The sequence below is a fragment of the Lissotriton vulgaris genome, chromosome 7 (assembly GCF_964263255.1).
Source record: "Lissotriton vulgaris chromosome 7, aLisVul1.2, whole genome shotgun sequence".
Taxonomy (NCBI): Eukaryota; Metazoa; Chordata; class Amphibia; order Caudata; family Salamandridae; genus Lissotriton; species Lissotriton vulgaris.
The window spans coordinates 1,198,904,484-1,198,926,087 of NC_141695.1; the positions used below are offsets into that span (position 1 = coordinate 1,198,904,484).

Below are 21,604 nucleotides of genomic sequence, written 5' to 3' on the forward strand. Positions count from 1 at the left end.
AAAGAGTAGAGACAGGAAGACGTCTAGAAGGATTTTAATAAATTTCAAAACATATACTCTAGAAGAGAGAATCCTAAGTGAAGGTCTAAAAAGCAGCTCTCTAAAGAAAGACAATTGGACTTTCAGGATACGTTCGGACATGTCAAAAGCCACCCAAGATAGGCAGTGGGAATTAGGTCAATACATGGCCGAATTGAAAACCCTAGGAGCTACGGTCCAAATGAGATTCCCTGCCGCATTGAGAATCATGTGGCAGAACAAAATGCATAACATTAGAGAACCAAGTGAAGTGGAAGATCTCATTGAACAGATTAAGACTAAGCTACGTACTACAACATAATTTTAAGGATAGTTGACGTAAAAAGACAAATTGTGGATCTCAAATAGGGCGAACAATAACGCCCAAAAGAAAGAAGGGAGGCTTCCTCGGGGTGGGCGAAGATAACCACAGAGAAAATATAAAATCAAATAAAAAAGACACCATGGGTGGGGAGCAAACTAGGGAAAAAACGGAAAAAAAGTATCCTCAAGAGCGAAGTAACAGAGAGTGCAAGAGAACGACGAATAAATGAAAACTAGAACTAAAAATGTAGCAAAAAGAAAATGCCATGTCTAAATCAGTGAAAGATTTTAAAATCTTATCATGGCATGTAAATGGGCTTAGAACATCGAGTAGACGGAGGAGAATCTTTGAATATTTAAAACTAGTGGATAGTGAAGTCATCATTCTCCAAGAGACTCATCTTCTAAACCATGAATGGGAACATATAATAAAATCGTTGAACTGGGTAGATTCCTACGTCTGTACTAACCAAAATTGCAATATAAAGGGAATCGCAATACTCTTCAAAAAAACACTTAATGTGAAAATCATACAGAAAACAGTAGACAACAAAGGTAGATGGGCTGTAGCAAGGGTGAAGATATATGAAAACAACCTAATAATAGCGGGATGCTATGGACCAAATATTGATGATCCAAAACCCTTACAAAACTTGTATTCAGAGCTTTTAAGCACATCCGATCCAATACTGCTCGGGGGTGATTTTAACATTATGATAGACCCTAGTTTAGATAGATCTCCTCCAGGAAGACAATCAAATCTACCAAAAATGAGAGAATGGCTTAACATTTATAAAAGGGATTTAGAATTGATCGACATGTGGAGAGAGAAAGGGAACAAGGAACACCCATTTACCCTACATAACAAAAGACTAGGCCACAAGTCTAGAATTGACTACTTTCTGATTAGTAAAAATTTCCATAGAAGCATCGAAGCTCTGGACCATTTGCCTGAACACTTGTCCGACCACTCAGCGGTCTAAATAACAGTACATTTTGAAATAAAGAAATTCCAATCTAGATGGACAGTCGATCGCACTCTCTTTTTGGACCCAAAAATGAGGGAAGATCTGAGCATAACCTCAGCAAATTTCTTTTAGGATAATAAAGTAGGTACCTCAGATCAAATAACCTGGGACGCCTACAAAGCAATCATAAGAGGCAAACTTATAAGCCTGGGGGCTTACAGAGCAAAACTTACCAAGCAAGAGATTAAGGAAAAGGAAGAAGTTATAAGTCAACTAGATGCATGGATTAACACAGAACCAAACCTAGAAATAAGAAATACATTGGAATAGGAAAGAAAAGATCTAAGAGGTAAACCTGGCAGACTATCTTGAAGACAGAGTTAAAACTAAGTGGGAGGCTAGTAAACTAGCCACTCATGAGTATGGTGAGGGATGCGGAAAATTACTGGCCTGGAAAACTAAAACGGAACAGACTAGAAACAAAATAGACAAAATACAACTAAGTAATCAGCCTGGGACAACATCTGATGAGTCAGAAATCAAGCAGGAATTTGAAAATTTCTTCTCTGGTTTGTATGCGGAAGACTCCGCCTCTTCTTCAGAGCAATAAGGAAAATATCTGGACTCTCTAAATCTGCCAAGGCTATCAGATCTGGAAAATGAAGAGTTAAACACAGAAATAACAACGGAAGAAGTAAAAACAGTCTTGAAATCTGAAAAAAGGGAAAGCCGCTGGGCCTGACGCTCTACCAAATGAACTGTATTCAACATTAAGGGAAGTTATAACCCCCCCACTAACGAGATTACTAAACAAAATCTATAGGGAAAAAGAAAAAACTCTGGATACCTGGCATGATGCTATTATAAGTCTTATTTTAAAACCAGGAAAAAACCCTATAGTCTGTGAGTCATATAGACCCATATCCCTGCTAAACTGTGACTATAAAATCTTCACATAAATGATAGCAGGTAGATTAGCGCTGGTGATCTCAAAACTGATACATCCAGACCAAAAAGGTTTTATAAAAGAGAGGCAAATATGTGATCTTACCCACGAACTTTTTGCAGCAGTTGATATAGCTACTAGTGAAAAAATCCCCCTCACAATAATAACTTTTGACGCTGCCAAAGCGTTCGACCGAGTTAACTGGTCCTTTCTAAGCAGACTTGTCAACAAATATAACCTTGGCCAAAATTTTAGTCATCTAATAACTGAGACTTATAGAAACCCAAGAGCAAAGATCCTAGTTAATGGGGGTCTAACCAATAACCTTACAATACAAAGAGGAACAAGACAAGGGTGTCCTTTGTCTCCCTTGCTTTTTAACCTATACATTGAACCTCTGGCAGCCACAATTAGAAACAATGAATCAATAATCCCTTTTAAATATCAGGACTGGGTCAAAAAAGTGGCACTTTATGCGGACGATTTAATGATTTTTACAGGAAATTATCGAAACTCCTCCCCAGCAATAAATAAGGCAATCTCAGAGTTTGGGAAGGTATCTGGATAATTAATAAATGAAGCAAAAACTGAATCAATGAGCTGGAACACACAACAGAATAACCCATATACAAAGGATAAAATAAAATACTTGGGTATAATCTTAGTAAAAGCTCTGGAAAAAATCCCCCAAATAAATTTGAATAGGATCCAACTAGAAATGAAAAAGCTCTTGAAGGTATGGGATAAGCTACCCTTAAACATGATAGGAAGATCTAACCTGATAAAAATGTCGATCCTTCCCAAATTTACCTACCTTTTCAACGTCATACCATTGGAGTTTAAGAAAGACCATCTGAAAAAAATTCAAGGAGATATAACAACTTTCATATGGGCCTCAAAAGGTTCAAGGATTGCCTGGAACAAAATGAGAAGAAGAAAACAAGGAGGAGGAATAGCTAGCCCAGATATTATGGAATACTGTAGAGCTTTCCAATTCAAGAATACAAGATCGCTGGTGAACAGCTATGACTCTTACCCCGAATATCTCCAAATACTAACAAATAAATCTGTTCACTTCCTGTTTAAATTCGGACATCCCAAATTCTTTAAAAAAATAAAACTAAAGGTACTAAAAAACCTGGCAAACCTCTGGTATCAAGTAAGAAGCGCATTAAATATTCCTTACTATAGCTATGCAGCCCCAATATGGGATTCGCCAGGCACCCCTGAATGCTTTAAAGATGCTCTAGCAACCCCTTTAAGAACGGCAGGAATTAACAAATGGGGACAACTGATGACAGAGAACTCAATAGTGCCTTGGGAACAACTTACAGAAATCACTAACGGGACCCTTTCAAAATTTAAATATTATCAATTTACAAGTTGGGCAAGCTCCTTGTTGGAGAAAAAAACGGGAAATATAGAAATAGAGAAAGAGATCATGAAAATGTCCCCAATAAAAAAGGAAATTTCAATATGGTACTGGGCGATAATCACGTCAGGAGATAATAATGCCTTAATATCGGAATCAATCTGGAGTAAAAACATCATAGACTCAGAACTTGATAACTTATGGCAGAAATCATGTGAAAAATGTTGGAATATTATTAAACCAGCGCGTCTAAAGAGAAACCACCTATTCACACTGCATAGGGCATATTGGACGCCAAAAAAACTGTCAAAATTTAAAGGAGCAAGCATAAAATCCTGCCCCAAGTGTGGATTAGAAAAAGCAGACGACATACACATGTTCCACAGATGCCCACAATTGGAGCCCTTCTGGCAGGAAGTAGGTAACACGCTATGTCGGATATTGGGAACAAACCTAAAAGTAAGTACAACATTAATTATTTTTGGGATATGCACCGAGTTAAATGTAAGCAACGAGAGGCTAACCAGAAAACAAGAAAATGTATTATTTGTCTTGATACTTCTTGCTAGAAGAGAGATCTGTCTGAACAGGGTTAAACCAACGTCTCCGTTGCATGAAGATTGGCTTAATTCCATTATAACCATTAATAAACTAGATAGAAAGGGAAAATTCTCCAAAAAGTTTAACTTCTGGGAAATCTGGGAAAATCATTATACTAATTAATATATAAGAGAAACTTGAAATAAAAACAATATGTCCGATGATTAAAGCGGTGACAATAATTCAGATGGGAATAATTTCCCGTCGAGTAGTCAAAAAGGCTAGCTCTCTTTCCGCTCCGCCATGAATTATTGAATATGGTAAAGGATGCAGGAGGACTATAACACGACAGTTCCACCAAAGGGGTACTCTATGTGGCCGGAAAATATAAGAAAAGAGTGAAGGAATAAAAGTGGAAGTCCTAAAGTTCTCTGTTGCACTCCTTATACATTCATTCGCAAAATGAGGATAGACAAAAAAAAAAAAAGACCTGACTGTTCGAGTAGCTCCACCTCATGCAAGTGCCTGGATAGCCCTCGAGTTCTGATTGATTGATTAATTGATCATCTAAAAGAGGCCTAACAACAAAACATGAATACTAAGCATAATACATTCTTGAGCACATGCTAAGAATATTATCTAGAACAAGCAAAAAACACTTTGCAAATCACAAAGAGTAGAGCCAAGGAGACAGGCATTAAATTAAGCATTAAGCCTGCCAAATTAAATATGCACTAATGCCAGCTGGTACAAAGCCACGGAATGCCATGGAACAAGGAAAGAAACCAGCTAGTATGGAACAAGAGCACGTTGGCAACGAAAGCAGCCCCACAACTGATATTCAGGATAGACATTAACAAAGCAAGATCCATCAAATATGTCTATTAAAGAAAGAAAAAAGGAAAGTGTACATCACATGCACGGCATCCCAGAGCACATCATTCAAGGTAGTGATCCGATGCACTTTTGTGTATCTGGAGGCCTGGGTATGGTCATTGTAAAGGTTAATCCACTGGTCGCATAGACCTTTTATTATCGGCAGGAAGTGTATATATGAGTGTAATGTGCTATGGGTGGGGGGTAGCAGATGAATGTAAACTATTATGTTAAATCTTCAGGCAATATATAGCTTCCATTTTTAAAATGAAAAACGATTTAATTGAAAAGAGTCTGTTTTTAAACTACATTGTGTTGAAGACGGGCTCTTTTCATAACGCTTTTTCATTGGAAACAGTTGCACAAGAACACAACAATGACCATTTTCTTTGCTAAAAAATCATTCAGTCTGCATAAGGGAAAGATTGTTCGAGCTGTTCCCAGAAATGTGCACCTAACAAAGGGCATTGATTGGAATTAGATTGTTCAGATTTTGTTAACCAATCATGAATAGAATGTCAAATTAACACTTAACAAGGGTTCAGCACACGCAGCAAGAGACGCAGACATGAGGCACAACTAAGCCCTGAACCGTGCTAGTCTTCAGAGACCCGCGCTACAAGATTTTGAGAAGTACAGCACGACACAGTGAAATTACAACCCCACAACAACAAAAAGTCCCACTGCCTTGCAGGAAACTGAGTAACCATCCCCGGTTAGATGGAATTAGTCATACAAGATAAAAGGCAAGACCCAGTAATCCAGATGCAGACCCTGATAAGGCTTTCTTTTTCCAAAGACTGGGTCGAGGGCACACAAGGAAGGAATTCACCTTCAAGAAGCAAACAAGCATCAGCAAAAAAAGACCTGGAATTAATTATCAATCTCTTTTCCAGCACCTGGTTTACCCCTGGGTGCCACAGCTTAGGAGCAGTTCTCTTTTAACAAACATTAATTAACTCTTGGCCCGATTCACAAAAGTAATCTGAGACAAAATCCTAACTTTACTACTTTCTGTATTCACAAAGAGCATTTAGGAGTAGCAAAGTTAGGATTCCTAACTTTACTACTCCTAAATGCCCTTTGTGAATACCGAAAGTCGTAAAGTTGGGATTTTGACTCAGATTACTTTTGTGAATCAGACCCTCTGTTGCTAACAACATGATTGCCACTAAAAGGGCATATCATAAATGTATAAGACTGTTTGATTTGAATCACACCCCACACAAGATTACACAACATGAATTTTATTTGTGCGAATGGTGACGGGGCTGCCGACGATTAGTACTGCAGGGAAACACCCAAGAAGACAGCTTTTTATTTAAACACTGTTGATTGGATTCACACCATTCAGTGTTACTAAACGTTTAACTGAAACCGTGCTGCTGAGCAAGCCTTTTAGAACCCGAACAAGCATGCTCATACTCAGTGCCGGCTCTATGGCGGTGCGTCCGGTGCCACTGCACTGGGCGCAGACTTCAGGTGGGCGCCCTATTATGGTTTTAAAAGCACCTGCTGCTGTGTTCTTTGCCTCCAGCAATTTTCAGACAACAATAAGAATGTCAAGCTAACTCCAGTGATTAATATTCTTCCTGGAGAGAGAGAGAGATCAGAGTTTTGTCTAGTGGAAGAGTTTTGACTCATCGTAAGATAGCGCAGAAGGTTAATATGCCTGTTGCAAAGAGCATATACCATGCAAATCACAAAGTGCATATAATGTAAATAGTTCAGTGGGTCACTGCTTTTGTCAGAGAGATCCTATTGTTACTTGCAGTTTATAAGTTTAAATCCTAATGTAGATCAGTGAGCAATTAACTGTCATCCAAGAGCTGCATTAAAACAGCAAGGTATAGTTTAGAGTGTTGATTTTTTCCCAATCTTTCATTACCCTAATGTTGCAAAATGGGTTCATTTTGGTAGAAATCAATTCTTATTTTAAAGAAAACCGCCATCCCTGCTGTTTCTTTTAAAATCCGGTTTGTGCTTCTCTAAACCAAGCACTCTTAAAGTATACTACCACACAGTATGAATGACCTGTGACCCCTACAACATGTAGTCCTCTGTCTTAGGTATCATTTCCTATACACTGATTTACACATGTATGTTTGATTGTCTCTCTATGATATGTGTGTGATGTAAAGTGCTCTGACACCACACACTAGTATGAGTAGCTCTAAGGAACTTATTAAATGCATGTGAGAGAGAGTAGTTATGGAGACCTTAGGGGCAGTAGTGAGAGAATCTGTGGCAGAGGTGGTCAGGGGGGCGGGGGGGGGGGGCACCAACAGACATTGTTTCACCAGGCGCCACCAGCACTAAAGTTGGTCCTGCTCATACTAATAATGAACTAGAAGACACAGTGAAAAAACAGAGGAACACACACACCTAAGCTGCGATACCCGCTTGTGCTTTGCTGACAATTGGTAGGCTTCCTGTACATGAAAGCTGGACTGCTTGTGGTCTTACAGGGCCACACCACTTCCTCGAACCAATTCAAAGTATGTATGTTGACGTAAATAATTAATTTACTCTCTTAATTTCTATGCAGGTAAGTACTTAATCAATAATAACTCAATCAGAATGGAAAAAAAACAGAGTCCGTGGTGTTAGAGTTTCTAAGGGTTTTATTCCTCATAAAGGAATCAGGATATCATGTTCTGACCACCACAGGGGTGTCAGAAGGGATAGAGCGCTCTCGTTTATTAACAATACATAGCTTATATACTTGATTTATACCATAAGAATCAATGTAAGAGGCGTAACAGCTGAGAGAAGACAAGATAACAGTATACACGTGGTACTAGTACATCATCAAGAGGCGTAAACTAGGCGTGAACTAGGCGTAAACTAGAGGTGTGTGCTAGAAACGTCACTGATAGGTGACGCAAGTGGGTGGCACCAAGGGGTGGTGCTAACAGAATGTTGCAATGTCAGCAGAAATCGGAAGCTTGGATGCGCGCGCAGCTGCATGACGTGTGATTGACGGGGTGCAGGGGACTTGACATTCACACTGACGGAAAGAGACAGAAGTCTGGCATGTCAGATCAACTTGTACTTCTATCATATCTGATATCTGATGTTTAGGAACTATACTATCTGGGCGGAAAGGTCTCTAGGGCAGAAGCTATTCTACGCTAACTGTGGATGCGTGTATAAGCGCCTGAGTGTCTACATGTGAAGCGTGGGGCACGGGGCCTTCCATGGAAGCATGGCAACAGAGGCTATGATTTACTTGCGTTAAGACAGGTCGGCCCTTTGGCTCTGCAGCTGGAGAGGATGTTTACAGGATCTAGTAGGCAGGAATGTATTCTCGGGGAGCGGAACAGATAACTCGAAGGTTATAGTCAGTCTTGGCAGAAAGCAGGCTTGAGCTGAGCGCGAGGGGCCGCGCTGAAAGTAGGACAGAGTTCACGAGTACAGAGGTAGCCTGGGCAGAGTCAGGAGCCACAAAAGAGGTTCAGATGGCAGGAATTCAGGGCCTACTCTTGCTAGAGCAGGAAAAATACGAAAAGTGTACCACAAAAAGACGGTGGCATAGCATACTTAGGAACGGACTATACAATCCATTCATGGTGGATCTGAAAGAGGACATGTTAACGTTGGACGCAAATGTATTTGCGTCTTCATAGCTGGCACAGGAGGGAAGTTACATGCACTTTAAGCTGGTACATGGAGTCGGTGGGGTACGCGCTAGGGAACACAACATGGCCAAAATTTAATTTTCCTCATTCCCTCCTTGTTCCCTACGGACCCTTCATGAAATATCGATCCTCATGAATCGATCAGTCTGTTCTTGCAACATCATTTGTTCTTCTTTCTTTCGGTTACGTTTTGAGTGAAAACTAGAATGTTCAATACAAGAGGTGGCACACAGTCCACAAATCGCTGGCCCACACTGCAGGCACAGGCAGCAACTGAATACTAGGACTAGGCCAATGCCTAGGAAGGATAGGATCTTCCATCCTCAAGCTGTTAACGTTGTCCAGAACCAACCGGACCAAGTCCAGGTGCCTGGATTCTGATGTATCTGATTTGCAATTTTATGAAGACGGGTGATAGCTTGATATACAGATGGTGCATTTTGTGGAATGAAAACACAGCAGCTTGACCCGATGACCTTACAGGCTCCACCTCTATCTGCCAAGATGACGTCAATTACAAGACGATTCTGAAGGACAACAACCCGCATAGCGGACTGCTCTTCTGTTAAGTTACCTAGGGCTGAGGTAGTTTCGTTTACTACGGCTTCAAGTGTTCTAGTTAATCTGCGTATTAATTTACTATTCTGGACAGGTCCTAAAAAGAAAAAGAATCCTTTATTAAAGTCAGTGTACTGTTCCCATGCCGTTTCTGTGTAGTCGACAAGTGGGGCATCTCTTCTGGGTCTATTCTTTACTAGATTGCTATTTCTATGGTAATCAGGAGGAGCTAGAAAAACAGGTGGCAGGAGGAATGCAATGTAACAGGTACCATCCCAATCTGGAGGTAGACGTATGTATGCGGTATGACCACAAACAAAGTAAGAATGACTGATAGCTTTGAAAGATGATTTTCCATCATCACTGAATTCGACCACAGTAGTGCATTTACTATGACCTAAGTGTACTGAACCTTTCTTCTTGATACATAATTCACCAGTGACTGGCAGTACTGACATAATAGGTAGAACGGGTGTGGCTTCGGATTCGACAGTAAGAATCATAAGGCTAATTGTATAATTACCTAATCCATACACTTCATTTTCTAGATCAGTTCCTATTCTAGTGGGGAGTCCCTCCTTATCCGGGTAACAGACGTCTAGTAGGACCAAGTTCAGGTTTCCCCAAACCCAACCCCCATCGAAAACAGCAATGTCGGGATCTAAAGAATTAATTATCTTAAACCATGCTCCGCAGGAGCCATTGTGAGAGAACGGGTACGGAAAGAGAGGCAGGGCTCCCTTGTAATTCTGGTAGGGAGGGAGTCGGCCACATATCCAGCAATTTGTAGCATTGTTAGTTTGATGAGAATGATGTAACATACTAATGAATGTATTGTTGCGCAGCGCGAGTCTGTAGGAAAGCTCATGAGGAGGTAACTCACTAAAAGTGTGTTCAGCAGAGACATTGTAAGCAGATTGTTCACGCTTGAAAATAGGATAATAGATAGGTAATAAGATGCTAGCAATAATAATTAAAACACTGAGAATAAACATGATTAATAGTGTCACTATGCAGTGACTACGAAGTGATTTGCAATATGTACGTTTCTTTGCTTCTCTCTCTCTATCTCGATCTAGGGGATACATGTCAGAAACTATTTAACCGATTCACCTAGGGGAGGACTTAAACAATTAAACTGTCTGACTTGCTAGATCGCAATTTCATACGATATTGTTCTTGAGGAGTCTTTTCTCGTTTGGATTCGGCAAAGTCTTTGTTAACACAGTCTTTGGTGGGGGTGGGTGTGTCTTGTTCCGGTTTCAGTCCTGGGAATGTTTTGATATGGCTTAGGTGGACCCACCCCTTTCTGCCTTCCAATTTGACTGCGGTCTTCGTGGTAAGAAGAACGGTCTTCGGAGACTTCCAGCGGGGCTCCAACGGACTTTTTCTGTCGAAGTTGCGGACAAGGACAATATCCCCGGGGCGGACGTCATGCGGCTTCACATCAGTGTTGTCAGGGAAGGCTGCGGCAACCTGTGAACGACATGATTGGAGTGCAGACATCAAGGAGGCAAGGTAATCTGTTAACATATTAGAATCAACATCAGTAATCTTTTTAGGAATGGGCGTCCCCCACATATTCGGTGGTCTGCCAAAGACCACCTCGTACGGGGATAGCCCTGATCTCGAATGGGCGACCATTCTCATATAGAATAGTGCCACTGGCAGGGCGACTATCCAGTCGACCCCTTTTTCCTGACATATTTTGGCAAGGCGGATCTTTAATGTCTGATTATGCCTTTCTACAAGGCCTGCTGCTTCTGGATGTCGGACACAATGGAACTTCCACTGGTATCCCAGTAACAAGGAAACTTGCTTCATTAATTCGGATGAGAATGGCTGACCGTTATCTGAGTACACGACACGAGGCATGCCGTATCGTGGGAAGAATTCACGAACCAACTGTTTGGCAGTGGTCGGAGCAGTGTAATCTGGGACTGGGTATGCTTCGGTCCAGCGGGACAGAGCACAGACAACTACGAGAACATATTTAAATCCTCGACAACGGTCCATCTGGATATAATCCATCTGGAGGACTTCAAAAGGGTGATCAGGAGGATGAAATCCTCCTTGCTCTACAGGGACGCTTTTACCTGGATTGAACTGACAACAGATCATGCAAGTACGCACTTTCTGTTTTGCTGCGGCTCGTAAGTGTTTATTGTTCCAGAGATTTTGTAAACTGTCTAGCATTGCTTTCTCTCCTAGGTGGGCAGGACTATGTGCTGTATTTATCATGACTGGAACCATAGAGTCAGGGAGAAACCATGTAGATTTTCCCTTCGTCATCCAACCTTGATCTGTCTGGATCCCTCCTAGTTCGATCCATTTCTTTATTTCGTCTGCAGTAGCATGTGTCTGAATGTCAATAACATCTAGTGTGGGATCTCTGACTGTCATACAGTTTGTCGGATCTGTTGTCTTTGTCGTGTCCGTTGTCTGAGTGTGAGTCAGTGCTGTATGTTTTGCTGTCTGATCTGCCAGGTCGTTACCCTGGGAAACAGAATCTGTGACTTTAGTATGTGCTTTACACTTCATGACGGATATGGCTGAAGGCAGATGTATTGCTTCTAACAGTGCTTGAATGAGAGGACCATGCTGTATCTTTGTACCATGAGAGGTCAGAAAACCTCTTTCTTGCCAGAGCATGCCGAAGTCGTGTACGACTCCGAACGCATAACGGGAATCAGTGTATATGTTAACATTTCTGTTCTTGGCTAGAATACAGGCTCGGGTCAGAGCAATGAGCTCTGCCGCTTGAGCAGACAGTGTATCAATACGATGTGTTTCTTTAACTTCAGTTTCAGTGGTCACGGCATACGCGGCCACTAACTCTCCTGTACTTGTTCTCATGCATGAACCATCCACATAAAGTGTCAGGTCTGGATTTGTCAATGGAACATCTGTTAAATCTCGTCTGGGCTTTGTTACTGCATTAATGATCTCTATACAATCATGTGGAGCTGGATCTGTCATAACTGTAGGTAACAATGTCGCTGGGTTCAAGATACTGCAGCGTCTGATTTCTATGTGTGGCTGGAATAATGTCAATTCGTAACCTGTCAGTCGTGCTATAGTCAAGTGTTGAGTCTGGGTTCTGTTTAACAGAACCTCTACAGAATGTGGAACTTGTACTGTTAACTGATGACCTAGAACAATTGAGTCACTTTGTCTGATTGCTAACGCTGTTGCTGCTACTGACTTTAAGCATGCAGGGAGTGCCTGGGCTACTGAATCCAATGTACTTGAAAAATAAGCACAAGGCTTATGTGAACCTGCTTGATCTTGAGTGAGGACAGACAACGCTGTACCGTCACGTTCTGTAACAAAAAGTGTAAACGGTTTGCTGTAACATGGTGTTGCTAAAACTGGTGCTTGGCATAAAGCTTTCTTTAATTCCTCAAAGGCTTGTGTGTGTTCCTGAGTCCAAGGGAGGACAGTCGAAGTCGCTGCCTCCTGTGTCGTTAACTGGATGAGTGGTTTAGCCAGAAATGCATATTGAGGAATCCATTGTCTGCAGTACGAGGTGAGGCCTATGAAGGCCCGCACTTCCTTTTGTGTCTGGGGTCGAGGCATGTTTACAATTAACTGAATGCGATCGGGAGTGAGCTGTCTCCCCACTTTGGACAGCAAGTGACCCAAGTACACAACTTGCTGAACACAGAATTGTAGCTTCGAAGGAGACACCTTGTGTCCCTTGTCGGCCAGGAAATGCAAAACTGTCAGTGATGCTTGTTCACATTCGGCTCACTTCGTGCGGTGATCAGTAGATCATCGACGTACTGCAGTAAAGCGGTATTAACTGGCATTTGAATACAATCTAGTTGTCTTTTCAGTGCTTGACTATAGATGCTGGGGCTTTCTGTAAATCCTTGAGGTGCGCGTGAAAATTTGAAACTTTGTCCATTTAAACTGAATCCGAAGAGATATTGGCTCTCCGGGTCAATAGGTACACTGAAGAAAGCGTTCTTGAGATCGATTACAGTAAAGAACGTTGCTTCTGAATCAATAGCAGTCAATAGGGAAGAGATATCGGGGACCACAGGATACTGTGGTACAATACATTTGTTCAGTTCTCGAAGGTCAATCACCAGCCGATATACTGGCGGTGCATTGCGGTCTGTACGTTTAAGAATTGGAATGATGGGTGAATTACAGATATTGGAGTCGGTCTCTACGACCACTCCCTGGGCAATAAGCTCTTCAATAATTTTCAGTAAAGCCACTACAGCATCGGGTGGTAACTTGTATTGTCTGATTCTGGGTAGAACAACTCCTGTCTTGAGTGTAACACGATATGGAGTGATATGCATACAACCTACATCAGCTGGGCCTTTTGCCCATAAGTGATCCGGTACATTTTTCAATCTGACATCAAAGTCACGTAGAACATAATGACCCTTGAAATCCCGTAGAAAGAGTCTGACTCCCTCTGGGGAACAACATATTATAGCTCCTAGAGCTTTCAGTGTTTTAATTCCTAACAGATTTTCTGGACATGATTTCGTAAGTAACAAATCTGTAACTCGAGATAATGGACCCACAGCTAGTGGTACTGGTTCCGATACTTCATTTACAATAGGCTGTCCTGAAAAACCAAGGGAAACATTCTGTGAGCCTGAGAGGGGTGCCCCTGGGACTTCATTGTGACTTATAGTAGTGCGACTTGCCCCTGTGTCAATTAAAAACTTTCTGTCTTTTCCTAATACGTGACTGTGTACATAAGGACCTTCTTGATCTACAGGAATTTCAATAAGAGGCAAATCACTTTCCCTCCCTAGGCTGTTTCATGTATATCGCTGATAATCTGGATATGCCGACTGGGCATACTGGTACATCTGTTGTGAGACTTGCCGAGTTGCGGCAGCGGGCTGTGTCTGAGCATGCTGTGGCTGCGGTACTGCTACTGTCTGTACTGTATGGGACTGATCATGCATAGGCTGTGTATTCTGCATTGGCTGTTCGTTCTGTGAGGTCTGTTGATGACCCTGTTCATGTCTAGGTGGACGCGGTCTTTCTTTAGTTTTACCTGTCTCGATGTTATGTTTCAGGACTGGACATTCATGTACGTAGTGACCTGGCTGCTTGCAATAATTACATGTCCCTTTAACGGGAGCGGCAGAATGATTGGTCTGGGCCCCACCTTTTCTATGACCGTCGGCTGGAATCGTCTGAGCTACTAACATTTTCATTTTCGTGTCTTTCATACGTTTCTGTTCCTGATCTTGTTCTTCCCTAATTCTATTCTGGTGATATTGTAACATTTGTAACATCTGGGATGGCGTATTTGCCTGCCAAGTACTTTCAACTTTGTATACTCTATTTTTAACTAATGGTAGGGCATTCTCTACTAATTTTGTTACAAAAAGGTGTGGATATGACTCGCTACTAGTTTTTAGACCACTATTGATAATGAAACATTTCTCAAATCTTGAATAAAAGTCACTAGTATCTTCATCTTGTTTCTGTTTACAGGACGAGATTGCGTCCCAATCTTCCTTTCTTGTTGTCAATAATCTTGGCAAAACCTGTACTATTAAACCTGGTAATGCTTTAGTCTTATCCCCAAGGCCTACCCCTGGGACTCGTTTGCTTTCTTCGTCTTCTATTTCTGCCCATGCTATCTTTGACTCTCCCACCTCCCAATCCTTTTCCTTTAATTTCTCGTAAATGCCCGTGGGCAACAGTACTTTTAACATTTTCATAATATCATCATACGTGTAATCTCCCATCAGTAACATGTCTTTGAGCTCTCTGTGAAAACCTGCAGGGTCTTTATCATGGCACGGAACTAATTTCTTCATTTCTAACAGTTCTAACTTAGTCAGTGGTGTGTGAACATACACACGCTTCAAGCGTTGGTCCTCACCCATAACTGGATGTACTTCTCGTAAGGGATTCTGACTTTCAATGCCACCACCGCATTGCATGTGGTACGTTTTCCTTTCTGGAGGCGGGGCGGGAACATATTCAGAGCTTAGGAAGGTGTAATACTTACGTCGTTGTTCTAGAATTATTTGTATTAATTTGGTACTGAAACCTCTCCATCTATCCATGAGTAGTGCTTCTAATGTTTCGTGTAAGGGACCTGGATCAGAATGATGGTTTCTGAACTTGATGAGGAGGTGCTGAATCATATATTCACCTGCTATTTTCTGCTCTTCCGGGGAAAGGTTCAAGAATGTCTGCACTAACGTGTCATCATTATACATGTCTGGGTTCTCGGCCCATAACACAGCTGACCGGGCTAATTCCTGTTCATCCATAGAATTGAGTACATGGTACCCCATTCGGTCTCGAAGCCTTTTATCAGTTTCCTGGAACTGATGTTCAGAAGAATTCGGATTTGTTAACTCAGAGAGAAAAACTCTCTTGCTTTCTGGACGGACACCCTTCCTAAGGTAGGCTCCCCTACCTACATATGCTATAGTATCTGTAGATTTTCCTGATGCTTCATGTTCATCTTCCTCCTCGGAGGAAGTTTTATCATTCTCTTCCTGGTGTGGAGTCAATACTGCCTTTCTAATTTTCTGGGACATACTGGCTATGCAAGCCCCCTTATCATGCCTTGCGTCGGCTATATTTTGACCCCACTTGTTTAATGCGTCTAATTCACTTTGATCTGTCCCGGGCCTGTCTCGTTCTCTTATTACACAATTTATGAAAAATCGTAATATCTGTGCTTGAATGTCGACTTTCTGTTTATGCATGGCAGCTTTGACACTGTCGGGGTCTTTCCCTGTCTGTATGAACTTATATAGTCTGTCGAGAAGTTCCTGCATTCCTACATAGCATAGCAAGTTATCGGTGGCAGATCTTAATCGTAGTGATGCCAATATCATTAAATCGTCTTTTCCGGGTACTGGATCATATCTGCAAACTGACATCTTATCTTTGAATGCGTCTAGGCGGGATAAGTGGGGAGACTGGAAAGGATTCTGCGTGTCTCTTAAATTTAATCTGTGTGTCGGTGGCGGGGTCTGAAGACCCGCTGTCGCACCTCTTGAGGCGGATGCTTGGGCATTATCTCTCCGCGGAGTCTGGATTTGGACTTGAATTTGTCGTTTAGTAAGATCAGGTAGGACTGGTTTCGGTAGGTCTGTTTTCAGTACGGGGAGTGGCGGAGCTGTCGGAACAGAGGAGGTCTGTCGCGGTACCGGCGGAACCGGATCTGGGGGCGTAGTGCCACCCCCATCCCTGTCAGTAGGCAGGGCACGAACAGGCAGATTGGTATAAGCTGGTACTACATCCTCTAGATATGAATTCAGGAATATGTCTTTAGTAGTTTTATGCATTACTTTAGTTGGAACTAATGGTGTCGGTAAGTTTTTCGGTATCTCTGATTGGGTTTCAGATGTGCCATCTGCTGCAAGATACATACCGTTTACAAGATTATTTCGGGCACGGTCTATTTGTTCTGTTTTTACTCGGATCCCTTCAGTAACTAATTCGTTTTCTTGGTCTTTATCTGATTCTTTAAGTCTGTCTTCTCTACGGAGTGCTTTGTCAGCACGCTTACGTGATTCCTTACGCCAAAATTCTATGGCGTCCTTCTGGGATTGTCTAGCTTTCTTTTTCCATAATGCTTCTTCTACCCTCATGATGCACTCGGCATCCCACGTTCCAGTGACAGGCCATCTGTGTCTTTCGTCTAGGTGTTTGGTGTAATCGGACCATAAATCTAGATATAATATGGCATCTATGCCATGTTTCTGATACATAAAATTGCCTGGAGTGTCCCTAGGGGGGATAGGAATTTCTTCCTCCAGTAACCCTTTCCTAGTTCCTATCTGTTTTAACTTGTTGAAGAACGGCATCTTGCTTACTTATTACTGAACGCTAGATCTTTATTCCTTAATACGAGTTGCAGCTATATTATACGAGAAACACAATAATACACGTTTAAACAGTCACATTCATACCACAACATTAATCACATAAAAACATTGAAGACATAGATGACTACCCCCCTATACTGGATGTACTGCTCAACAGTACGGATACACTGGTGTAACAGTGCAGAAATTCGGAATACTTGATATACTGCTAAACAGTACAGATACACTGCCTAAAAACAGTGCAGACCGGACTTGCGTACCCAAACCCGTCTAGAGATACGACCCAGCAATGGTACTCACCGGGAAGCACGGAAAACAGAAGGCCTCGGAAAACTCGACTGGACTCGACTCGGAACTTCGGAAAACTTCGGAAAACTTCGGAAAACTTCGGAAAACTGGTGGGCCTCTTCACACCTCGGACCTTGCTTCTTTCGGCTGGGCTCTGGTCGGGATCCTCCGCACTCCTCACCGCCTCGTCTGGGCACTGATCGCAGTCTTCGTCACCTCCGTGGGTCAGAGGGAGATGCAGGAAATCCTGCCAGTACACGTGTGTTCCATCTAACTGATGGCAGGGGACAGAGTTTGCAACGCACCAACCGGCGCGTGAGGTGGGGGAGGGGTCCCTATTCGGGCGCCAAAATGACGTAAATAATTAATTTACTCTCTTAATTTCTATGCAGGTAAGTACTTAATCAATAATAACTCAATCAGAATGGAAAAAAAACAGAGTCCGTGGTGTTAGAGTTTCTAAGGGTTTTATTCCTCATAAAGGAATCAGGATATCATGTTCTGACCACCACAGGGGTGTCAGAAGGGATAGAGCGCTCTCGTTTATTAACAATACATAGCTTATATACTTGATTTATACCATAAGAATCAATGTAAGAGGCGTAACAGCTGAGAGAAGACAAGATAACAGTATACACGTGGTACTAGTACATCATCAAGAGGCGTAAACTAGGCGTGAACTAGGCGTAAACTAGAGGTGTGTGCTAGAAACGTCACTGATAGGTGACGCAAGTGGGTGGCACCAAGGGGTGGTGCTAACAGAATGTTGCAATGTCAGCAGAAATCGGAAGCTTGGATGCGCGCGCAGCTGCATGACGTGTGATTGACGGGGTGCAGGGGACTTGACATTCACACTGACGGAAAGAGACAGAAGTCTGGCATGTCAGATCAACTTGTACTTCTATCATATCTGATATCTGATGTTTAGGAACTATACTATCTGGGCGGAAAGGTCTCTAGGGCAGAAGCTATTCTACGCTAACTGTGGATGCGTGTATAAGCGCCTGAGTGTCTACATGTGAAGCGTGGGGCACAGGGCCTTCCATGGAAGCATGGCAACAGAGGCTATGATTTACTTGCGTTAAGACAGGTCGGCCCTTTGGCTCTGCAGCTGGAGAGGATGTTTACAGGATCTAGTAGGCAGGAATGTATTCTCGGGGAGCGGAACAGATAACTCGAAGGTTATAGTCAGTCTTGGCAGAAAGCAGGCTTGAGCTGAGCGCGAGGGGCCGCGCTGAAAGTAGGACAGAGTTCACGAGTACAGAGGTAGCCTGGGCAGAGTCAGGAGCCACAAAAGAGGTTCAGATGGCAGGAATTCAGGGCCTACTCTTGCTAGAGCAGGAAAAATACGAAAAGTGTACCACAAAAAGACGGTGGCATAGCATACTTAGGAACGGACTATACAATCCATTCATGGTGGATCTGAAAGAGGACATGTTAACGTTGGACGCAAATGTATTTGCGTCTTCATAGCTGGCACAGGAGGGAAGTTACATGCACTTTAAGCTGGTACATGGAGTCGGTGGGGTACGCGCTAGGGAACACAACATGGCCAAAATTTAATTTTCCTCAATGTTGTAACAAACTGAAGTTTCAAAACACAATTTTATTTTTATTTTTGCAATTTTATATAGCGCAAACTCGATCCTATGGTATTGAAGTGCTTTACATGAGCACTAGTTACATTACACAAGGACGCATTTATTTTTTGTAGGCAGAGGGAGATTAAGTGATTTTCCCAGAATCACAGGATGTAGAGCCGGTGCTGAGATTCGAACTTTGTTCCCAGCTCCAAAGCAGCTCTTTTTTGTGCCTCAATTCTTGATCAAATTCCAAAACAGCTCTGGCCGTTACTCCACACGCTCTTGAAACTGGAAGATGTTCTACTTTCAAAATTAGTTACAGGCTAGCCTGGCGCCTACTAACCCTATGGGTAAATACAATCATTGTTTCAGATTGTAGCCAGTTTTTCAGAACTCAGGCCCAGGGCCTCTAGTGTTATAATGAGTGGGTGGTCTGGTTTGTCCAACTTACTAAATTTTGATGATTGGATCGGGATTTACCTTGTAGGGTCAGTCCTGCAGGAGGAGCCTTTCCTCGTCAGATGGTTGGCTAGGTTTAAGGGGAAATCACCTGACCGTATCTAGGGTTTATTGCAGTGTGTGTGATCTACAGGTCTGTCATTGGGTATATTGTTCTTCTTTATGTAAAACCCAAGTTCCTATGTGGAATGCGGAGTCTCTCCTTTCTTGTATCCATTTTCTTACCCAAATTGAGATGCCTACAGGAACTCCAGCTCAATTTTCTATCATATCTATTGCTGTAACCTTTTCTTTCTCTTCCCGCTGCAGACACTCTGCCAATATCGCTGGGCCTCACCATGACGACAGACGATCACTCTTTGACTGGACTGACTGTAAGTATCAAGTTTCTTCAGCAGGACCTGGTTGGTGCCCATGACCTGTTACATTCAGAAATATTAAAAATATTGGTCTGGGGAGAGTAAATTCTGAGGACCATCATAATCACGTCTCTATAATGGTTTTAACAGAAAGAACCAGGTTCTGCATCCATCAAGTGGTATTAGCAGGACTCTGATAGAGGCAAGCCTAGTGAAAGATCTTACCCAGGAGTATAACGCAGTCCCTGCAGAGCGAGGGGCCTTGAGCATCCCCTTTCAGCTCAAGGTATATGAATATATGAGATATGGAAGTCTCAGGGCGACTGCACCACATTTTGCAGACGGCCCACATCTCTTTCTGCAATCTTATCAAACCATCTCTCAACTACACACTGCCTCAATCACCATTTGTTGTACACCATGACGGTTCTTCCTTTTTTTAGGTCCTTTCCTTACTGTGGTCAATCATAAGCCTTTTTTATTTTCCCCACAGGCCTGTGGTCCCACCTACACCCGCCAGTGTGAGGAGAATTCTTATCTAAGTGGCATCTGCTATCTCTTCGATAAGGACTTTCAGGTGACGCAGGAGCTGAGACCGTCTTACCAAGGTGCTGAAAAAGATCAAACGCTGTATGGTCACCTGCTCATTTACCTTGTTTATCAGGCTGTACAAATCTGTTTACCTACCTATGCAGCTACATTTGTGTGTATACACCAGTCAGTCAGAACTCTGGTTAAGGTATAAGAACAAGTTGTATTAAATATCTTTTTTTAATTTATTTTTTTAGAGTTATATATAGCGCAAACTAGACCTGATACATTGGGTTTCAGAGTTCTTTACATGAGCACCAGTTTAGTTACAGACGGACACATTCACTTTTGTTGGGCATGGGGAGATTAAGTGATTTTCCCAGAATCACAGGATGTTGAGCGTCGTTGCCGAGACTCGAACCCGGTTCCCTAGCTGCGAGGTCGACCGCTCTAGCCGCAAGGCTACATCCTCTCCGTATCTAAATAATTATGTTTCTGATATTCAAAGTTGGCAAAGTGTTCCTCCGCTAGGTTTATGAAGATTTGTTTCAGAACTGTTAGGATTTTGAGAACAAAAATGTTGTAGGTTAAAAAAATCTCGCACAAGGATATTTTGTAGAACAAAAGACATCAAATTCACATATTATTTAGCAAAAGAATGATTTGAAAAAAAGTGTTTTGTGTGAAAATTATTTAGCAAAAATACTTCTTTGAATGAATCTTTGCATGAGATAAGCTTTCTAAGTTTGAAAGTGCAATGTTTGTCAATTTCATAGACAATGTTGCTGGTGAAGTTTAAATTTCACCTACCCTTAATTTCTATGTATAACAATGTAGCATATCTGAGCAAATGGGCTGCCACAGAAATTCATATAGGTTTGGACATCTACATTTGTGTATGAAAGCAATCTTGTAGGAAGTTTCATTCTTGTAATTTTAGCATTATACTGTATAGGACCATTTGTATAGCACTTAATATCTCTGAAGAGGTAGCAAACTGCTCTGATTTTCCATGGATTCTGGGTTCCCGGAAGAGAGTGTTTAAAAGGATGTTGGCTGTGGTTTAATATAAGTGGGAAATGTTGGGTGAAGTGCCTGGGGTTTGAAGACATGCTGCCACCATGCTGGAGCCTACAGCACATACCATATGGATTAAATGTTACCGACAGTGTGAGAGAATGTGCATCCATGCTTATCTACTTATAAATTGGTATAGATCATCCTGAATCTTCATTTACAATGATGGGAAGCCCCATGTCATCAATGCCTTCTTGAAAATAACTCAAGGTGATTGTCAATA

At 42.1% G+C, this 21,604-nt stretch overlaps 1 protein-coding gene across 1 annotated transcript in view; it reads left to right on the plus strand.

The window, feature by feature from the left end:
* LOC147703163 (integrin alpha-X-like) overlaps positions 1-21,604 on the plus strand; it is a 278,416-nt gene that overhangs the window by 79,176 nt on the left and 177,636 nt on the right. The window contains exons 4-5 of the mRNA XM_086931704.1: positions 19,724-19,788; positions 20,267-20,381. Of these exons, the coding sequence (XP_086787830.1) occupies positions 19,724-19,788; positions 20,267-20,381 (180 nt within the window). The remainder of the gene's footprint in view (positions 1-19,723; positions 19,789-20,266; positions 20,382-21,604) is intronic.